The sequence below is a fragment of the Canis lupus genome, chromosome 21 (genome assembly GCF_003254725.2).
Source record: "Canis lupus dingo isolate Sandy chromosome 21, ASM325472v2, whole genome shotgun sequence".
Taxonomy (NCBI): Eukaryota; Metazoa; Chordata; class Mammalia; order Carnivora; family Canidae; genus Canis; species Canis lupus.
In genome coordinates this window covers 26323031-26344179 of record NC_064263.1, presented here as the reverse complement: position 1 = coordinate 26344179, position 21149 = coordinate 26323031, and the positions used below count along the sequence as shown (strand labels likewise).

The 21149-nt window shown below is 39.3% G+C and overlaps 1 protein-coding gene across 1 annotated transcript in view; it reads left to right on the top strand.

The window, feature by feature from the left end:
- Positions 1 to 21149, top strand: part of RNF121 (ring finger protein 121) — an 82612-nt gene that overhangs the window by 42477 nt on the left and 18986 nt on the right. The window contains exon 4 of the mRNA XM_025459176.3: positions 19153 to 19307. Within this exon, the coding sequence (XP_025314961.1) occupies positions 19153 to 19307 (155 nt within the window). The remainder of the gene's footprint in view (positions 1 to 19152; positions 19308 to 21149) is intronic.

Genomic DNA, 21149 nt, shown 5'->3' with positions numbered 1-21149 from the left:
ATTTCCTTAAAATTTTTATTTAAGTATGGTTGATACAGAATGTTATATAATTTTCAGGTGTTCAACATAGTGATTCAACAATTCCATACATTATACAGTGCTCACTATAAGTCTATTTATCATCTGTCGCCATACATTATTATAGTCTTATTAACTGTATTCCCTGTGCTGTAGTTTTTAGTCTCCTGACTGAAAGTTTGTATCTCTTAATTCCTTTCACCTGTTTTCTCCTGAAAGTTTGTATCTCTTAATTCCCTTCACCTATTTTCTCCTGAAAGTTTGTATCTCTTAATTCCCTTCATCTATTTTGCCCATTCCCCTATCCTTCTCCCCTCTGGCCAACTACCTGTTTATCTCTGTATTTATGAATCTGTTTTTTTTTGTTTGTTCATTTGTTTTGATGTTATTGTTGTTTTAATTCCACATACAAGTGAAGTTATATGGTATTTGTCTTTCTCTACCTGACTTACTTCACTTAGCATGATACCCTCTAGGTTCATCCATGTTGTCACAAATGGCAAGATCTCATTGTTTTTTATGGCTGCATAATATCACACACACATACCACATCTTCATTCATCTATCACTAGACATTTAGGTTCCCTCCATGTCTTAACTATTGTAAATAATGCTGCAATAAACATAGAGATTGCACATATCTTTTCAAATTACTGGTTTCTTTTGGCAGGGGGTGGTAAATTAATCAATAGTGGAATTACCAAATCATATGGTATTTCTATTTTAAATTTTTTGAGGAACTTCTACCATATTTTCCACAGCAGCTGTACCAACTTACAGTACGTGAGGCTTCCCTTTTCTTCACATCCTAGCCAATAGTTGTTACTTCTTTTTTTTTGATACTAGCCATTCTATGTGAGGTCATAACTCACCATAGTTTTGATTTGCATTTCCCTGATGGCCAGTGGTTGAGCATCTTTTCATGTACTTGTTGGCCATCTGTAGGTCTTCTTTGGAATATTGTCTATTCAGGTCCTCTGCCCTTTTTTTTAAATTTTTTTTTTTTTTTTAAAGATTTATTTGAGAGAGAGAGACTGTGTAAATGTGCAAGAGCAGGGCGAGGGGCAGAGGGAAGGGAAGCAGACTTCCAGAAGTGCAGGAAGCCCTGCACAGTGCTCAGTCCCAGGACTCTGAGATCACAACTGGAACCAAAACCAAGAGTCAGATGCTCAACTTACTGAGCCACCCAGGCACCCCTCCTCTGCCCGTTTTTATTCAGATTCCTTCGTTATTGTTTTTTGGTGTTGAACTATATAGGTTCTTTATATATCTTGAATTAACCCCTTATCAGACACATCATTTGCAGATATCTTCCCCATTCAGTTTCAGTTTGATCTTGGAGTTTTGCATATGCATCCTAGGAGAATGTACCAGAATTTCCATAACAGCATTATTTGTAATAGCAAAAACTTAAAAATGACTCAATACTGAAATACAGGTGAATGGATAAGTTAATTGTGATGTATTCATGCAATGGAATATTACAGAACTTATAAAACCATACATATTACATGAAATATATAAAATAACACAAAAAATAATTAACTGTAGTTACAAGTAATGGTAAGGATGAATCTTAGCAAATTAATATTAAGTGTAAAAGATTCAGAAGATTTCTCATAACTTGATGCCTTTCATAGAAAGTTAAAAACAAAACTGGAAAATGAAAAAAAAAACCAAAACTGATATATTTTAAAAGTATGTATATGTGTAATGCAACTGTATTCTAAGCAGCAAGGAATGATAAAATCAAGGGTGATAGGTAGATGGAAGGGTGATGTTGGATGGAAGATTGGAGGATAGAATAGAGAAGAGCACATAGGTAGATTGAAGTAGTTTTAGATGTTCCACTTTTATGTTTGGTGGTAAGTTCAGTAGTTATCATATTATTAAAGAATAATTAACTTAAAAAGGAAGGAATTTTGTCATATGTTTCAACATGACGATCCTTTAGGACATGATGCTAAATGAAATAAGCCAGTCACAAAATGACCAATGCTTCTATTTGTCTTCCACTCGTAAGAGGTACCTACATGTAGTCACATTCATAGAGGCAGAGAATAGAATGGTGGTTCTAGGAGCTGGGGCAGAGCAGGAAATAGGGAGTTGTGGTTTAATGATCATAGAATTTTCTCAGTTTTGTATGATGAAAAGGTTCTGGAGATCTATTACAAAACAATGGGAATACTACTTAGCACTACTGAAGCATACATTTAAAAGTGATTAAGATGGTAAATTTTATGAGTTTTTACCAGAATCAAAAGTAATTTTTAAAAATTAAAAGTTGCCCATGCATGACTAATGATGAGAATATTCATTACAGATTTTGATTAACTCATTTTCCCCCTCTACTTGAAGTTCAAAAATAAAAGCAAGAAAGAAAACAATTCCCAAGACACTGACTTGCCTTTCCAAATAGTAAGACTTACCATAAGAATAGACAAATAGACCAGTTGAACAGACTAAAGATCTCAGAGACAGATCCCTGTATAATGGGAACTTAATATGTAATAAAAGTGTAGGGGAGCCTGGGTGGCTCAGTCAGTTATCTGATTCTTGGTTTCGGCTCAGGTTATGATCTCAGGGTTGTGAGATTGAGACCTGTGTCAGGCTCCAGGCTCCGTGCAGAGTCTGAGACTCTCTCTTTCACCCTCCCACTTTTTTTTTTCTCTCTCTCAAATAAATAAAACAATCCTTTTTAAAAAAGACAATAAGGGGTGCCTTGGTGGCTTAGTTGGTTAAGCATCTACCTTCAGTTCAAGTGGGATAAAGCCCCACATCTAGCTCCCTACTCATCAGGGAGTCTGCTTCTCCCTCACTCTCTGCTATTCCCCCTGCTTGTGCTCTCTGGCGTCTCTCTCTCTCTCTTAAATAAATAAATAATCTTTTAAAAAAGACAGTAAAGTGTAACCACCAATAAGTGAAGAAAATACTCATTGTTAAGTAGATTGTATTGAGAAAACTCAGAAATTTATGGAGAAATTTAAAGCTAGATTTCTATATCACACTGCATACAAAGGGGACTAAGGATAGATTAAAGATCTAATTACAAAAAGCAAAACTATATAGTTAGTAAAAATTATGTGGACAAATAAAAATTTTTGAATTTGATGAATTTGATTATATTAACATTAAGGGGATGGGATTGGGTGGCTCAGTCAGTTAAGTGTCTGACTTGAGTTTGGCTTGAGTTATGGTCTCAGGGTTGTAGGATCAAGCCCCGTATCAGACTCCATGCTGGGCGTGGAGTCTACTTGTGATTCTTTCTCTCCTTCTCTGCCCTTCCCAATCCCTTCTGTCCCTTGCTGGATAGATAGATAGATAGATAGATAGATAGATAGATAGATAGATAGATTGATTAAGGGGGTTTACTCTATAAAGGGTATCATAGGCAAAGTTAACTGATAGCATAATAGGAGATTAGTAATGATTAAAACTGGTAATAATTGGTATCTAGACACTAGATATGTCCAACTGCTGGCAGAGATCAGGGGCTTTGGGAACTTTTGTGTGTTTTTGGTAGGTACGAAGATGGGGCAGGTATTATAGAGAGCAACATGGCACTATTCAGTCAGATGGAATATATACATATCTTGTGACATATCCTAAAGGGATATGTGAGAAGGTGTTGATTTAAATGTTAATTACAGCAGTTAATTGAAGCAATGGAGGCAGTCTGGGTATTTGTCTCTGAATAAATAGGTAAAATGTGGTGGATGCATATTGTGATTCTGTACTCCAGTTAAAAGCAAACCATTAGGTTTACCCATAACAACTTGTGAATCTTCCAAGCAGAGTACTGAGTGGGAAAAGTAACAAACAGAAAGACACAGTGCCAGCTGATAAATCAAAATACATGCACAGGGATCCCTGAGTGGCTCAGCAGTTCAGAGCCTGCCTTTAGCCCAGGGCTTGATCCTGGAGTTCCGAGATCGAGTTCCGCGTTGGGCTCCCATCATGGAGCCTGCTTCTCCCTCTGCCTGTGTCTCTGCCTCTCTCTCTCTCTCTCATGAATAAATAAATAAATAAAATCTTTAAAAAAACAAAATACATGAACAAAAAAATACAGTTTGTAAGAACAAACACAAAAGAAAATATACATATTAACACATTAAATTTCTATGGAGTGAAGAATGGGAATAAAAAAGAATCAAAGCAAAACAACTTCCCAGAGAATGTTGTGTAAAGGAGAGACACTGGGGTTATTGTCAAGTAGTAGAAACATGAACTGTTTGAGATTCGCTATCAGAGCTTTCAAAAAAATGCTTCTTATGGGCATGCTGAGAAGTGATGGAATTAATTGATAAGGCTCTGTTTCTTTCAAACTGAATGAAATTTTCTGTTCTTCACTAGGGCAAGTTGGCAACCCAGCCTTTCAGTGGGCACACATGACCCCTGAGTGGAAAAACACAAGCTCTATTCTCCTAGACTAGGTCTTTTGACTAGGGAGACTATTCACATTTTGGGCCAGATGATTCTTTATTTTCATGAGGGACTGTCATGTACATTGTACAATGTTTTAGCAGCATGCCTGGCTTCTACCTACTAGCATCTCGTCTCCTGATCATGACAAACCAAAAATGTCTCCAGACTTCATCAAATGTCCCCTGGGGAAGAAATTCACCCCTTATGAGAAGCACTGCCATGGAGCAGCATGGATGTTGCCAGTCATTAGACTGATTGTGGTTTCACTGTGAAAAGTATCAAATATTTTTTTTCGTGGTTTAGGAATTCAAGTCCATCCTTCACATTAGAAGAAGAACTTCATCTAAATTAATTGCTATTTAAAAGGTCCTACTGTTTTCTGTATTTAAATTTTAGGGTACTGTTCTATTCAGGAACAGCAACAGTAGTAATACTACCTTAAGCTGCTTATAGTTGGATTTCATTGATATTTTAAAAGGTACTTTTCTCATCTGATATTTTGGAATCTCACAACAGCTTTATATGATAGGATAAGAATATACCTCCACTTTTCAGGTTAGTAAACCAAAGTGCAAAATCTTGAAGAAATTTGCTGGGAGCACATGACCATTAAATTAGGGAGCTGGACATAAAACCAAAATCTGATTTTTTTTTTTAAAGATTTTATTTATTTATTCATGAGAGACAGAGACTGAGAGAGAGAGGCAGAGACGCAGGCAGAGGGAGACGCAGGCTCCACGGAGGGAGCCTGATGCGGGACTCAATCCCGGGACTCCAGGATTACGCCCTGGGCCGAAGGCAGGAACTAACCCACTGAGCCACCCAGGGATCCCCCTCAAAATCTGATTCTTGATTAAGTACTTTTCTCATATGAGTACTCAGCCATTTTCCTAGAGCCAAAAGCTCTAGGAAATTGTCAGTTTCTGCCATGGTCATTTATTTCTGTTTTTAATTCCCCTGATTTTTCCTTTTTTTTTTAGATTTTTATTCATCCATTTGACAGAGAAAGAGAGAGAGAAAACAAGAAGGGGGAGAGGCAGAGGGAGAGGGAGAAAGCAGACTCCTGGCTGAGCAGGGAGCCCAGTGCAGGGCTCGATCCCAGGACCTTGGGCTCACGACCTGAGCCGAAGTCAGACGTTTAACCAACTGAGCCAGCCTGAGTTTTCCTTCTTTAGTGACTTTTGCCCAGGTCCATCCTTCTCCACCCCTTGAATGTCTGCATCATATTGCCACCTCAGCCTTTCCAGGGTTATCACAAACTCAAAAGTGAATGGTGCCAGGGAGGCAGGACCTGGGAGACAGATCTGGATTGGAAACCTAAGCCCAGCCTCAGCTTGCTTTTTGCCTTCTCTGTCACTCAGTTTTCATCACCTGTTTTTGAGTCTAATATTACTTACTCCCTAGCTCCCGCAGGGATGTCAGGGGAAGGAGTAAGTTTTTGCCTGGAAAAGTATCTATACTATTTTTAAAGATCTCCAAGGAGAAGCTTTCATCATCCCTGTTACCAAAAACAGTATCTTTTCAAACTCCTATCCCCTGAACTGCTGTTCCCTCCTGGGATGGATAAGTGGCAAAGTCTCCTAACTAGAAATCTTTAAAGTACTATAGATTATTCTTAGACCAACACATTAAGAGAGTCACTGGAATGTGACTAGAGGATATGGACTAAGGTGGTAAAGGTAAGGTGGTAAAGGGTGGCAGTCCACTTTCTATGTGAAAGACAAACTTTTTCCCCCAGACTATAATATAAACTTCTCTACATGTAATGCATACATCAGCTTTCTCTGAGCCTTGCCTGCTCTTTAGGCTCATTTCTCACTGCTCCTTCCTTATTTGTACTTTCTCAGACATACCATGTTCCCTCATCCTGGAACACTCATTAGATGCCTGTCTTTCCTTAGATCTACTAGGGCATCTGGACAGAGATCAAGGGTTCCTTTCTTCAGGAAGCCTTGGTTCTCCCACATTGAGTGAAAGCCTCTCCTACTATCTTGGCCACCAGGGCCTACTTAGCACTTATCATACTGCATTATAGTTGCTGTTTTTCTCCTTAGTAGACGTAAGTTCTTGAGGTTTAGTTTTTTATCTCTGGATTCTGCAGTCCTTAGCTCAGTAAGTGTTTGTTAAATTATTACTTGACTGACTCTTGCCTGGAGACAAGATGACATGGAGAAAAAGACAAAATTTTAGGTATTAGAAGAGTAGTCATTAGAAACAGGTAGTAAATGTACTGTGTGCCTCTCTGAAGGATAAGGGTTGGACTCAAAGGCAGAAGGTACACAGAGGCAGATTTTTCAGGTTGGCATCAGGGAAGAACTACCTAGCACATCTGTTAGCAATGGAATGGTCTGCCTCATGTGATAAGGTTGACTGTTTGCCAGGGATATGGTAGGAGGGAATTGACAGCCAAGTTTCTGCCTTGTAGAGTATTCTAGTAATGTGTAGAGTCATACTTGGTCACAGGAACTACACTGCATATATCTCCTTACTGAGCCTCTGGAGAATCTTCAGGTAATTGAAGGTAACAGCTATGTCTTCCTGTAGTTCTCCAGGTCTTTTGTCTTAGTGCCTTTAGCTGTTCAATATGTAATTTGGTTTCTAGACCCTTCGTAATCCTGGCTCCTCCCTTATCGCCATGTCTTTGTCAGTGTTCTTTGTACAGTGTAGTCCCAAGACTTAACTGTAGGGCCCTACAATTTTTTTTAAAATTATTTATTTATGATAGTCACACAGAGAGAGAGAGAGAGAGGCAGAGACATAGGCAGAGGGAGAAGCAGGCTCCATGCACCGGGAGCCCGATGTGGGATTCAATCCCGGGTCTCCAGGATCCTGCCCTGGGCCAAAGGCAGGCGCTAAACCGCTGCGCCACCCAGGGATCCCCGGGCCCTACAATTTGGTGGGCTGCTCAGCCAGTTGAGCATCTACTTTCTACTTGGGTCATGATCCTGCAGTCCTGGGATCAGGCCCCACCCTGCCCGGCAGGGAGCCTGCTTCTCCCTCTCCTTCTGCCACTTCCCCCGCTTGTACTGTCTCACGCTCGCTCTTTCTCAAATAAATAAATGGATAAAATCTTTAAAAAAAGAAAAAAAGAAAAAAGAATGCTTTGACAGAGCAGAACAGTAGAGCTGCTGCCTCTTTCATTCTGGCATATTCCTAGTTAAGCAGCATAAGATGGCCTTGGCTTTTTTGGTAGTGGCTCTGTTGGCATATATTCCCTGGCAATTTGTGGTCAACTGAGACCCCTAGATCTGTTTCACAGGGACTGCTATTAAAGCCACTAATTTTCCATCCTATATTTGGGTAGTTGATTGGGTTTCATCATATGGTTTTGGTTCTTCATTTAAGCATACTAGCTCATAGAATGTTAGAGCTTTAAAAAAAAAAACTCTAGAAACAAGCTTTATTCATTTTGGATCTTGCTTCTTCTGTCTTCCATGTTCCCTGCTTTGTTGTCTCCTAGCTGCTAAACGTTTTGCTGTCCACAGTTTGGTAAGCAGATCATTTGCGTTTTCAACCCAATTATTCATGAAAATATTGACCAGAGCTGTGAAGCATACCCCAGACCTTCCTCCAGTTGACTTCTGTCCATTTATCAGCATTTTTTTCCGAGCTGATTATTCTGCTAGCTGCAAGCCTCTTACTTTGCTCTACTAGCTGGACGTGCAGTTTTCAATTCATCCTTACTATACCTTTTCAGCTAAGCATGGTGGGTGATCACTACTCCCACATTGTGCAATACAGAAGTGATGAGAATCCTAAAGACCAAAGTACTGAGCATGAGCAGACCGGCAAGGCAGCTGATGCCAGAGAAGGATGTGATATGAGAGCTCTTTTCTGGTTTTTCATGAATTATAGTTTCTGAGGTGAAAAAAAATCTAAAAGACAGTCCATTTAAATACAATTGCGGTCTTATTGTTAGCATCTAACACCATCACTTCAATTGTGTAGTCTTGTGGAGAGATAGGTGGGATATAGCTGTTCCTAATTTTCCAGATCAGAGAAGCTGGGATTGTCCCTCAGTATATGTTTGCAGAATGAATCAGTGAATAGGTTTCAGGCTAGTCTTCACTTCAGCTTTATATTTGTAGATTCAGCAAAAGAAAGGTGAATGGCTTTCAGTTTTCCCCTCTAGCTGGCCACATGGAAGCCCCTTCAGAGCCAGCCAGAGTTCTTCCTCTTTCAGACAGTCTTCCCTGATGGCTCCTGCCCACACTGCTACGTCTTTCTTCTGAACTCTCATGTCAGTACTTGATGCTTTGGTGTTTGTACTTGATCACTCTCAATTAACGTATGTCTCATCATCTCAAATCCTGGGAGTGAAGTTAGGGGCAAAGCTTCCCATTACTTTGTGCCAGCATCAGGCATAAGCACTTGAGCAAAAATTATTAAAGCTAATGTTTTTGAGTAAAGTGTTGCCAGCAGATGGCACCAAAATCCTTGACATTGTTCTGAAAATCTTGGATGACTTGCAGCAATTTACATATCACCAAGCTTGCCACTAAAAATGCCTTCCTTAATGAAGAAGCTTCAATCTACGTATTAAGAAAAATGTTAATAAATACTACAGTAGAAATAAATTAACCAGACAAGGTTGTAACTTAACCAGTTTTCTCCTGGGAGGCTATTCTCTTCACTCGCCCCTCTGCTTTGTCCTTTGTCAGGCAGTGCTTTCTAGGCCCTAAACATAATCTGGCTTTCAAGCCTACCTAATAGATTGTGTCCAGGTATCTGAAAGTGACCTCAAATCCTTGGTTTGTGTTTTCTTGGAAAGGACAAATTAAACATAAAGAAATTGCTATACCTCTCCCCCCCCCCCCGCCGGAGGTTTTGGTGATTTTTTTAAAAAATTCACACAATATTACATCAGTTTTAGGTGTACAACATAGTGATTCAACAAGTCTGTGTGTTATGACATGCTCACCACAAGTGTGAGCGTAGCATCCATCTATCAGCATACAGTATTACAATACCATTTACTATATTCCCTATGGTGTACCTTTTATCCCCATGACTTACTCATTTTCTAACTGGAATTCTGTATCTACTACTCACCTTCATCCATTTGCCCATCCCCCTTCCTCCTTCCCCTCTGGCAGCCTTCAGTTGGTTCTGTTTGTGGGTCTGTTTCTGCTTTTTGTTTGTTCATTTATTTTTTTAAAATTCCACATATAAGTAAGATCATGTGGTATTTGTCTTTCTCTTAATTCACTTAGCATAATACCTTCTAGGTCTGTCCATATTGTCACAAATGGCAAGATCTCCCCTTTTTATGGCTGAGTAATATTCCATTGTATATATAAACCACATCTTTATTATTCATTCATCTACCATTGGACACTTGGGTTGCTTCCATATCTTGCTACCGTAAATAATGCTGCAGGAAACATAGAGGTTCACATATCTTTTCAAATCAGTGTTTTGGTTTCCTTTGGGTATATACCTAATAGTAGAATTACTGATATTTCTATTTTTAATTTTTTGAGGAAACTTTATACTGTTTTCTGCAGTGGCTGCACCAATTTACATTTTACCAACAGTGCACAAGGGTTCCTTTTTCTTTATATCCTTGCCAACACTTCTCATTTCTCTCATCTTTGATTTTAGCCATTCTGACAGGCATGTGGTACTGTCTCATTGTGGTTTTGACTTGTATTTATGATTAGTGCGAGCATCTTTTCGTGTATTTCTTTGGAAAAATGTTCATGTCTTCTGTCCTTTTTTTTTTTTTTAAGATTTTATTTATTTATACATGAGAGAGAGAGAGAGAGAGAGAGAGGGGCAGGCAGAGACACAGGCAGAGAGAGAAGCAGGCTCCATGCAGGGAGCCTGATGTGGGACTTGATTCCGGGTCTCCAGGATCAGGCCCTGGGCTGAAGACAGAGCTAAACCGCTGAGCCACCCAGGCTGCCCTCTTCTGTCCATTTTTAATCAGATTATTTGTTTTTTTGGTGTTGGACTGTAGAAGTGCTTTATGTATTTTGAATATTACCCCCCTTATTGGGTATATCATTTGTAAATATCTTCTCCCATTCAGTAGGTTGCCTTTTTTATTTTGTTGATGGTTTTATTTGCTCTACAGAAGCTTTTTTTTTTTTTTTAGATTTCATTTACTTATTTTATTTTCTTTTTAAGATTTTATTTATTTATTAGAGACAGAGAGAGAGAGAGAGAGAGAGAGAGAGGCAGAGGGAGAAGCAGGCTCAATGCAGGGAGCCTGACATGGGACTCGATCCCAGGTCTCCAGGATCATGCCCTGGGCTGAAGGCAGTGCTAAACCGCTGACCCACCTGGGCTGTCCTTCATTTACTTATTTTAGAGAGAGAGAGAAAGAGAACAAGCAAGGAAAGGAAGGGAGGAAGGGAGAGAGAGAGAATCTCCAGCAGATTCCATGCTGAGTGCAGAGCCTGATGTGGGGCTTTATCCCAGGATCTTGAGATCATGACCTGAGCTAAAACCAAGAGTTAGATGCTTAACCAACTGAGCCACCTGGGTGCCCCTCTACAGATGCTTTTTAATTTGGTGTAGTCCAAATAGTTTAATTTTGCTTTTGTTTCCTTTGGCTGAGGAGGCATATCTAGAAAAATGGTACGAAAGCCAATGTCAAAGAAATTACTGTCTGTTTTCCTTTGGGAGTTTTATGGTTTTAGTTCTCACATGTAGGTCTTTAATCCATTTTGAGTTAATTTTTGTGTATAGTTTATGAAAGTGGTTCAGTTTCATTTTTTTGTGTGTAGCTGTCCAGTTTTCCCAGTGCCAGTTATTAAAGAGACTGTCTTCACCCCATTGTATATCTTGCCTCCTTTGTTGTAGATTAATTGGCCATATAAACATGGGTTTGTTTCTGAACTCTTTGTTATACTCTGTTGATTTATGTGTCTGCTGTGCTTACTTTGGCAGCATGTGTACTAAAGTTGGAATAATTTGTGTCTGTTTTTATGCCGTACCATACTATAGCTTTGTGTGGTACATCTTGAAACCTGGCATTGTGAACCCTCCAGCTTTGCTTTCCTTTCTCAGGATGGTTTGGCTCTTTGGAGTCCTTGTGGTTCCATACAAATTTTAGTAGTTTTGTGAGAAATGCTGTTGGTATTTTGATAGGGATTACATTGAATCTGTAGATTGCTTTGAGTGATATGGACATTTTAGGAATATTCATTCTTCCAATCCATGAGCATGGGATATCTTTCCATTTGTGTCATCTGTTTCTTTCATCAGTGTCTTACAGTTTTTATTTTTTTAAATTTTTATTTATTTATGATAGTCACACACAGAGAGAGAGAGAGAGAGAGAGGCAGAGACACAGGCAGAGGGAGAAGCAGGCTCCATGCACCGGAAGCCCGACGTGGGATTCGATCCCGGGCCTCCAGGATTGCGCCCTGGGCCAAAGGCAGGTGCTAAACCGCTGCGCCACCCAGGGATCCCCTGTCTTACAGTTTTTAGAGTGTAGGTCTTTCACCTCGATTAAGTTTACTCCTAGGTATTTTATTCTTTTTCGTACAATTGCAGGTAGAATTTTTTCTTTCTTTTCCTTTCTGCTATTTCATTATTAGAGTACAGATATTCAACAGATTTCTGAGACGCCTGGGTAGCTCAGTGGTTGAGCGTCTGCCTTCGGCTCAGGGCGTGATCCTGGAGTCCTGGGATCGAGTCCCACATCAGGCTCCTTGCATAGAGCCTGCTTTTCTGATCTGTGCCCCCCCACCCCCCCGCTTCTGTCTGTGTCACTCATGAATAAGTAAAATCTTTAAAAAAAAAACAGATTTCTATGTATTAATTTGTATTCTGAAACTTTACTAAATGTATATATTATTTCTAATAAATTTTTGGTGGAATCTTCAGGGTTTTCTATGCATACTGGTATGTCATCTGCAAATAGTAATAGTTAAACTTCTTCCTTACGAATTTAAATGGCTTCTATTTCTTTTTCTTGCCTGATTGCTGTGGCTGGGACTTATAGTACTATGTTGAATAAAAGTGGCAGAAATGGGCATTCTTGTCTTATCGTAGAGGAAAAGCTTTTGGTTTTTCACCATTGAGTATGGTATTGGCTGTGGGTTTTTCATATATGGCCTTTATTATGTTGAGGTATATTTTCTCTACCCCCACTTTATCAAGTTTGTATCATGAATGAATATTGAATTTTCTCAAATGCTTTTTCTACATATATTGAGATAATGATATGATTTTTATCCTTCATTTTGTTAATGTGAAGTATGATTTGTGAATATTGAATCATCCTTGCTTTCCCAGAATAAGTCCCACTGGATCATGGTGCATTATCCTTTTAATGTTCGTGGAATGTGGTTTGCTGATATTTTGTTGAGGGCTTTAGCATCTATGTGCATTCTGAATGTTAGCCTGTAGGTGTTTTGTTTGGTTGGTTTTTGTTTGTTTTTTGTAGTGTCTTGTGTGGTTTTGTATCAGAGTAATGCTGGCCTTATAGAATGTATTTGGAAGCTTTCTTTTCTTTTCACATAGTTTGAGAATAGGTATTAACTCTTCTCTTCTTTAAATGGTAGATTCACCTGTAAAGCCATCTGGTCCTGGACTTTTGTTTGTTGGGAGGTTTTTCATTTATTTATTTATTTTTTTTTTTTATTACTGATTCAATTTCATTACTAGTAATTTGTCTGCTCAGATTTTCTGTTTCTGCCAGATCCAGTTTTGAAAGATTGAATGTTTCTAGGAATTTATCTAATTCTTCTATAGATGAATTTTTTAATATAATTTTTTGTAGTGGTTTCTTTTAGTTCTTTGTATTTCTGTGGTGTTGGTTGTTACTTCTTTTTTGTTTGTTTCTAATTTTACTTCGGTCCTCTCTCTTGTTGTGTCTGGCTACAGATTTATCAACCTTGTTTATCTTTTCAAACAATCAGCTCTTGGTTTCACTGATCTTTTATATATATATATATATATATATATTTGTCTCTTTCATTATAACTCAGCACTTTCAACATGTTATTGGTCGCCTCATTGCATTCTTTGCCTCATTACATTTGACTTTATGCAGTTTTGAACACGTGAAGACATAATAAGAGCTATCATTTACTGAATGCTTACTATGAATTATGCACTTTGCTTGTTATTTTATATAAAAGGGCTACTATATTGAATACATTATTACATTACTTACATTAAATGCTTACCTTGTTAGGCATTGTTCCAAGAGCTTTCCATGCATTAATTACTTATGCTATACAATTTTTTGAGAGTAGATGCTCTTAACCCCATTTTACAGTTCAGAAAATTTAGGCTTATCAGGAGTAAATGACTTACCTAAGGTAATACAGTAAATAGCTATATTGGGATTCATTTCTAGATCTCTTTAATTCTAAAATCTCCATTTCACTATGTCATTCTACTTTGTTTATTCATTCTTTAATGATTTCTATTTAAATTTCTTTTTTAAGATTTTATTTATTTATTTATTTATTTATTTATTTATTTATTTTAATTTTTATTTATTTATGATAGTCACAGAGAGAGAGAGAGAGAGGCAGAGACACAGGCAGAGGGAGAAGGAGGCTCTATGCACTGGGAGCCTGACGTGGGACTCGATCCCGGGTCTCCAGGATCGCGCCCTGGGCCAAAGGCAGGCACCAAACCGCTGCACCACCCAGGGATCCCAAGATTCTATTTATTCATGAGAGACAGAGAGAGAGAGAGAAAGGCCAGAGACAAACAGAGGGAGAAGCAGGCTCCATGCAGGGAGTCCGACGTGGGACTCTATCCTGGATCTCCAGGATCACACCCTGAGCTGCAGGTGGCGCTAAACCGCTGCGCCACCGGGGCTGGCCTCCATTTGGATTTCTAAAAAGTGTCTAAAGAGGCGCACATGGATGGCTCATTCAATGGAGCATGTAACTCTCAGTCATGGGGTTATGGGTTTGAGCCCCACAGTGGATGTAGAAATTACTTAAAAATCTTTAGAGGTGCCTGGATGGCTTAATAGGTTAAGCGTCTGACTCTTGATCTCAGCTCAGGTCTTGATCTTAGGGTCATGAGGTCAACCCCATATTGGGCTCCATGCTGGGCTTGGAGCCAACCTAAAAAAAAAATCTTTAAAACAAAACAGTGTTTTAAAAAGCATCTAAAGATTAATAGAATCGTTAAATTAAAGGTTTGGTGTATATTTTTCTCCTGATGCTTGTCTGTTAGGTTCTTGAGGACAAGGACTAAGGGTCATGTTTATTTTGCATTCTTTTTTCTTTTTGCAAAATAAATACTTGATGTATGAGTGAATGAACACTGCCTTCACTCTCCCCAGAAATCTGAGATACAAGGCTACTTAATAGAACTTTGGTATGTTAGAACTTGAAGGGCTTGAAAAATCAAGCCAAACCTTTCCCTCAAGGAGGAAGGACCTCCTCAGGGTGATCCAGTGAGTTGGAAGCAGACAGAATTAGAACCCAAGTGTTTGGGGCATCTACTTGGCTGTCTGGTTTAAAAAAACCTAATTCTTATGGGGATCCCTGGATGGCTCAGTGGTTTTGCACCTGCCTTTGGCCTAGGGCGTGATCCTGTAGTCCCGGGATCGAGTCCTGCATCAGGCTCCCGTCATGGAGTCTGCTTCTCCCTCTGCCTGTGTCTCTGCCTCTCTCTCTGTGTCTATCATGAATAAATAAAAATTAAAAAAAAACAAAACCTAATTCTGTCCCTAAATTGCTCCCTCTTCCCTTTCCTTCTTCCTTTCCTTTTTTTTCTCTCTTTCTTTCATGATGTGAGTTGAGTAGCTTTACCACCCTTAAGGTTTTAAGCCTCAGAGTTACAAAGTAAGGCAAAATTTTTTCATTCCTATTACACTGATGCCTAGACTTATTCCCAATTATGCCTTTGTTCAACCCAGAATAGAATCCAGGTCCTTTGCCTCTTTCTGCATCCAAAATAGGCAGAGCTACAGCTCATGTAGAGAAAATTATCTTTACTAGATTCCCCCTCAGAACATGCCATTGATGATTGGTGAGGAATGGGGAAAAGGCTGGTAGGGGACAGGCTGGATTTTTTGCAACAGCCAAGTTTTTGGAAAAGCTGGAAGAAGACCAGAAATTCCTGTTTGTTTGTTTGTTTGTTTTTCTCAGAGAAGACAAATGTAACCACATTCTGTAATTCAATTCTTCTCTAGTCTCTGGGCCTCCTGTTTTGTAAATATCCCTATGAGCCTGTTAAAGCAAACAATATGAAGGCTAAAGACCCTGCAGCTCTTTTCTCTACATCCTACCACCATTTATTTACTCCCTTTGAATATCAGGATTCTGGTTGTCTTATTCCCTAGTTTACAGTATTATTTTTATTTTTATTTTTTAAGATTTTATTTATATATTTGTAAGAGAGACACACAGAGAGGCAGAGACGTAGGCAGAGGGAGAAGCAGGCTCCATGCAGGGAGCCTGATGTGGGACTCAATCCTGGGACTCCAGGATCACGCCCTGAGCCAAAGGCAGATGGTTAACTGCTGAGCCACCCAGGTGTCCCTACAGTATTTTTTTAAAGATTTTGAAAAAAAAAAATTATTTATTGAGAGAGAGAGAAAATCTCAGACTCCCCACTGAGCACGATGCTGACATGAGGGCTTGATCTCACAACCCTGAGATCCTGACCTGAGCTGAAATCAAGAGTTGGGCACTTAACCAACTGAGCCACCCAGGCATCACTCTTATCCCCTAGTTTAATGTGTGGTTTGATGTGATGTCCTTTCCTGGTCTCCTCCCATCTCGTAGAATGTGCCCTGGAATGTTCTTTGGGTATAGACATTGTTAGTACATCCTGGTGGTTCCACACTTTTCATATAAGGCCAGAATACTGGAGGGTATTATGCTGAGTGAAGTAAGTCAGAGAAGGACAAACATTATATGTTCTCATTCATGTGGGGAATATAAATAATAGTGAAAGGGAATATAAGGGAAGGGAGAAGAAATGTGTGGGAAATATCAGAAAGGAAGACATAACGTAAAGACCGCTAACTCTGGGAAACGAACTAGGGGTGGTAGAAGGGGAGGAGGGCGGGGGGTGGGAGTGATTGGGTGACGGGCACTGGGGGTTATTCTGTATGTTGGTAAATTGAACACAAAAAAAAAATTTAAAAAAATAAATAAAAATAATAAACAAACAAACAAATAAATGAATGAATGAATTCCAAGGTTAAAAAAAAAAAAAAGGCCAGAATATTTTAGGGTGTTTCATTCAGAGAGTCACTTGAAGGTTCCTGTACAGTAGAGTGGGTACTGAGACTACATTGTTAACTGACCATTAGCCAGTACCAGAGGGCACACAGATTTGCTTTTGTTGTTGTTGTTGTTGTTTTGGAGTTCAGTTTGCCAACATATAGCATAACACCCGGTGCTCATCCCGCCAAGAGGCACATAGATTTGTAAGCTCTCAAGCAAAGTAGAATCTTGTCACCATTCTCCTCTCATATCTCTTTTTTTTTTTTCTCTTACACAAAATAACACTAAAACACTAAGGTTTTTTCTTGCCACAGAGCAGTCTGTTAGAAGCCTCAGGAGACAACTAAATGCTAAAAAGATGCTCTAGCTGCACTGTCCCAATATGGGAGTCACTATTACCATATGGCTATTGAACACTTAAAATGTAACTAGTCAAAAAAAAAAAAAATAACTAGTCTTTCTTAACATATGCCATAAAGTACACATCAGATTTCAAAGCCGAAGTAAAATATTTCAAAACCAAAGTAAAATAATTCATAAATAATTTTAATAATGAGAAAATGTTAGAATGATATTATTTTGGATATATTGGTAAAATAAAAAATATTATTAAAATTAAATTAATTTTAATTTAATTAAAATTTTAAATTAAAATAATAACATATTATTAAAATTAGTCTTATCTGGGGGTGCCTTCGTGGCTCAGTTGGTTGAGCATCTGACTCTTGATTTCAGCTCAGATCACAATCTGAGGGTTGTGAGCTCAAGTCCCACATTGAGGTTCATGCTCAGCATGGAGTCTACTTGTCCCTGTCCCTTTGTTTCACCCCATGCTTGCATGTATGCTCTCTCTCCCACCCCCTCACTTCCTCAAATAAATAAAATCTTTAAAAAAATAATTTCAGGGCACCTGGGTGGCTTAGTCGGTTATGTGTCTGCCTTCTGCTTGAGTCATGATCCTAGCGTCCTAGGATCGAGTTCTGTGTTAGTCTCCTAGTCAGCAGAGACTCTGCTTCTCCCTTTCCCTTTGCCCCTCCCCCTGCTCATGCTCTCTCTTGCTGTCTCTCTCTCAAATATATAAAATCTTTTAAAAAATTCATATCAACTTTTTTATATATATATATTTTAAAATTTTTATTTTATTTATGATAGTCACAGAGAGAGAGAGAGAGAGAGAGAGAGGCAGAGACACAGGCAGAGGGAGAAGCAGGCTCCATGTACCGGGAGCCCGATGTGGGATTCGATCCTGGTTCTCCAGGATCGCGCCCTGGGCCAAAAGCAGGCCCCAAACCGCTGCGCCACCCAGGGATCCCCAACGTTTCTTTTTACTTTTTTAAATGTCACTACTAGAAAACTTAAAATTACATATGTGACTTCCATTATATTTTGTTTAGGTAGCACTGGTTTAGAAATCCCGAAGTAAATACTTTCTCAAAAGCTTTCTCCACTATGGAACTTCAGAAAACTAGCTGCTGTTTTCCTCTCTATAACTCGTCCCCATGCCCAGCCCCTTTTAAATGTCTTTCATTTCATTTGATGACATCAGGAAGAAAGCTTCCATTAAGTGCTACTTTTTTTTTTTTTTTACACCTGCTCCTCACCCGTACAGAGTGACATCTAGTTAAAGTGGGATGGCTGGTGGAGGGAGTTAGGAGGCACCAGGGAGTAGAGGACTGGTGGTTAGCCCAAACTTCTGACAGAATCATTTTGTACATTTGGAACTCTTCAGCTGAGTCTGAAGTCTGAGTTCTGAGACACTCTTTACAGTGGAAACAGGCCTCCCTTTGGGGTTCTAGTTTTACTTTCTTCTCACATATCTAAGTTTACTGAGGACCTGTCATCTGCTAGACCATTTCCTAGCACATAGGAAATGGCCTAGTCACTGCTCTCAAGGAGCTTACATTCAGAATGAGAATGAATCTGAATTATGCTTAGATAAGCACTGTAATGATGGTAGAAAAGAAAGTGCTTTTGGAGCACTAGAAAGTCACGACTCATTCTGCCTGGAAAGGAAATTGAAGGCTTCATGTGTCTTGGTTATGATATTATCAGGCAGAAAGGCAGGTGGTGAAAAAGATGTTTTAGCCTGAGGGGGACAGCCTGACTAGCATGGAGAGTAGCAGAAAGTTACTCTTGAAACAGTAGTTTGGGGCCACGTTGTAGGGGATTTGACTGCCTGTATGCTGGGGACCACTGGAGGGTTGTAAGCGGGGGAATGACATGTTCAAGACTCTGTGTTAGAGATAACATTCTAGTGCTTTTGGGAAGGATAGATTGGAGAGGGAGACTTAACAAAGAGGTCATTGTAGTGAGCCAGGCAAGGGATAGCAAGGGCTCACATGGAAAGGGAAGAATATATACAACAGATAGGTAAGGAATGAAAGGGAGGTGTCAGGCATGGTTCTAGGTTTCTAAGATCACTAGGAGGTGCCTCTGTCCAAAATTGGAAATTGAGGAGAAGATCAGGCACAAGATACACTTTGGACTTGTGGATAGAACGTGGAGGGAGCTGGCTAGAGCTGAAGTGCTTGTGTTTGTGTTTCAGATGGTGACCCTCTTTCAGATGTGGGTTGTTCCCCTCTATTTCACAGTGAAGCTGCACTGGTGGAGGTTCCTAGTGATCTGGATCTTCTTCTCTGCTGTCACAGCTTTTGTCACCTTCCGAGCCACGCGAAAACCACTAGTACAGACAACCCCAAGGTGAGAGTTTAGGTAGTGGGGAAGAGCTAGGTTTCCTGAAGCAAATGGGTTGGAATGTATGGGATTGGGGTGGGTTTAGGTTGAAAAAATTGTAATTGTAATAATTTGTAAAACAAAAAACAAAATATGTTTGCCAAGATTATTTGGCATGGGGCCCCACCAAAACAAGCTGATTGGGAGAACTCCCCACTCACCTTCACAGATTAAAACCCCCAAAATATTTCCTTATAGCTTGCCTTAGAGTTTGTATCAAGGTCTGTATTAAAAGTAAGCAAATTCTGGTGATCATTGTGGCCTCATTTTAAGTGTTATTTTCTTTTATGAACCCTTCTCTGATCTCTAAATTAGATTTTCTGTTATATTCTTTCACAGGCCCTATAGTTTTCCAACACAGAACATATCACAAAGTCTTTTTTTTTAAGATTTTATTATTTATTTGTTTGTTTGTTTGTTTATTTATTTATTTATAAAGATTTTATTTATTTATTCATGAGACACACACACACACACACACACACAGAGGTAGAGAGACACAGGCAGAGGGAGAAGCAGGTTCCATGCAGGGAGCCCAATGTGGGACTTGATCCTGGAACTCCGGGATCACACCTTGGGCTGAAGGCAGGCGCTAAACTGCTGAGCCACCCAGGCATCCCTATATCACAAAATCTTGAGTATCTATCTCCCCCACTAAACTATAACTGTGAGATCGGGAACCACATGTATTTTGTTTGTCCCTGTATATCCAGGCCCTACCACAGGGCCTGGCACATAGTAGTCTACTCTGTGAATTTTTGTTGAATGAATGAATCTCAGTAAATTTGCAATTTTTCAACAAATAATATTTCCTTCTTTGGTCACAGAGCAGCCCCTGCCTGTATTATTCTTTGTGTTTTATCCAAATGCATTTCTAGTTTGATCCTCCCAACCAGCTTGTGAGGTCATTTAATATCTGTACTTGACAGAAAGAGAGATTTTCTCATTCATTCATTCATTCAACAAGCACCTGCTATGTGTCAGGCCCTGTGCTGAGCGCTGGGGATACAGAACTGGATAAGACATGGTCCCTGCCCTCAAGGAATGCTCGGTTTAATGGAGGAGATGGACAAGAAAGCAGCTGTTTCAGTGCAGTTGGTAAGTGCTGTGAGAGACATATGTACAGGTCCAGGAGAGCCTAGCAGAAGAACTAGCCAGCCTCAAAGTTGTACCTACCAGAACCAAAGTCTTCCAAGTTGCAAGTTGCTCTTTTCCCCATGCATTTTATGCCATTTCACTGCAAACCTTATTTTGGCCTTATGAGTTTCCTTGTACACAGTAAAATTTATCTTCAAGGTGAAGTTGGTGATCCAAAGTCTCTTTCTGGCTGTGGTAATTTACATTAAGGGCTATGACAGAAGACGGAGACTCTGGAACCAGGTGGATGTGGATTGGAAACAGCCCTGCCAGTTGTAAATTACATGACCTGTATGGCTTCACCTTTCTGAGCCTTGAATTTTTTATCCCTAGAAATGTGACAATAATTGGTACCTCATAAAGGGTACTATGAAGAAAAGGTGTAAAAATATACTTTAAGAGTTAGTAAGTAACAATATCAACTTGTAGGTAAAATGACTGAAAATATGTCTATGACATGGGAAGTTTTTGATGATAATAACTAACATTTGATAATGCTTTATAATTTCAAAGCACTTTCTTAAAACATCCATCCTGAGTCATGCAGCATTTATTGAGCATGTGTTATATACACCAGGAATGGGCTCTGTACAATCCATTGAGGAAGGTATCATGGTTTCCCCATTTTACAAATAAGTAAACTTACCTTAAGAGTGGTGATTTGATTTACCT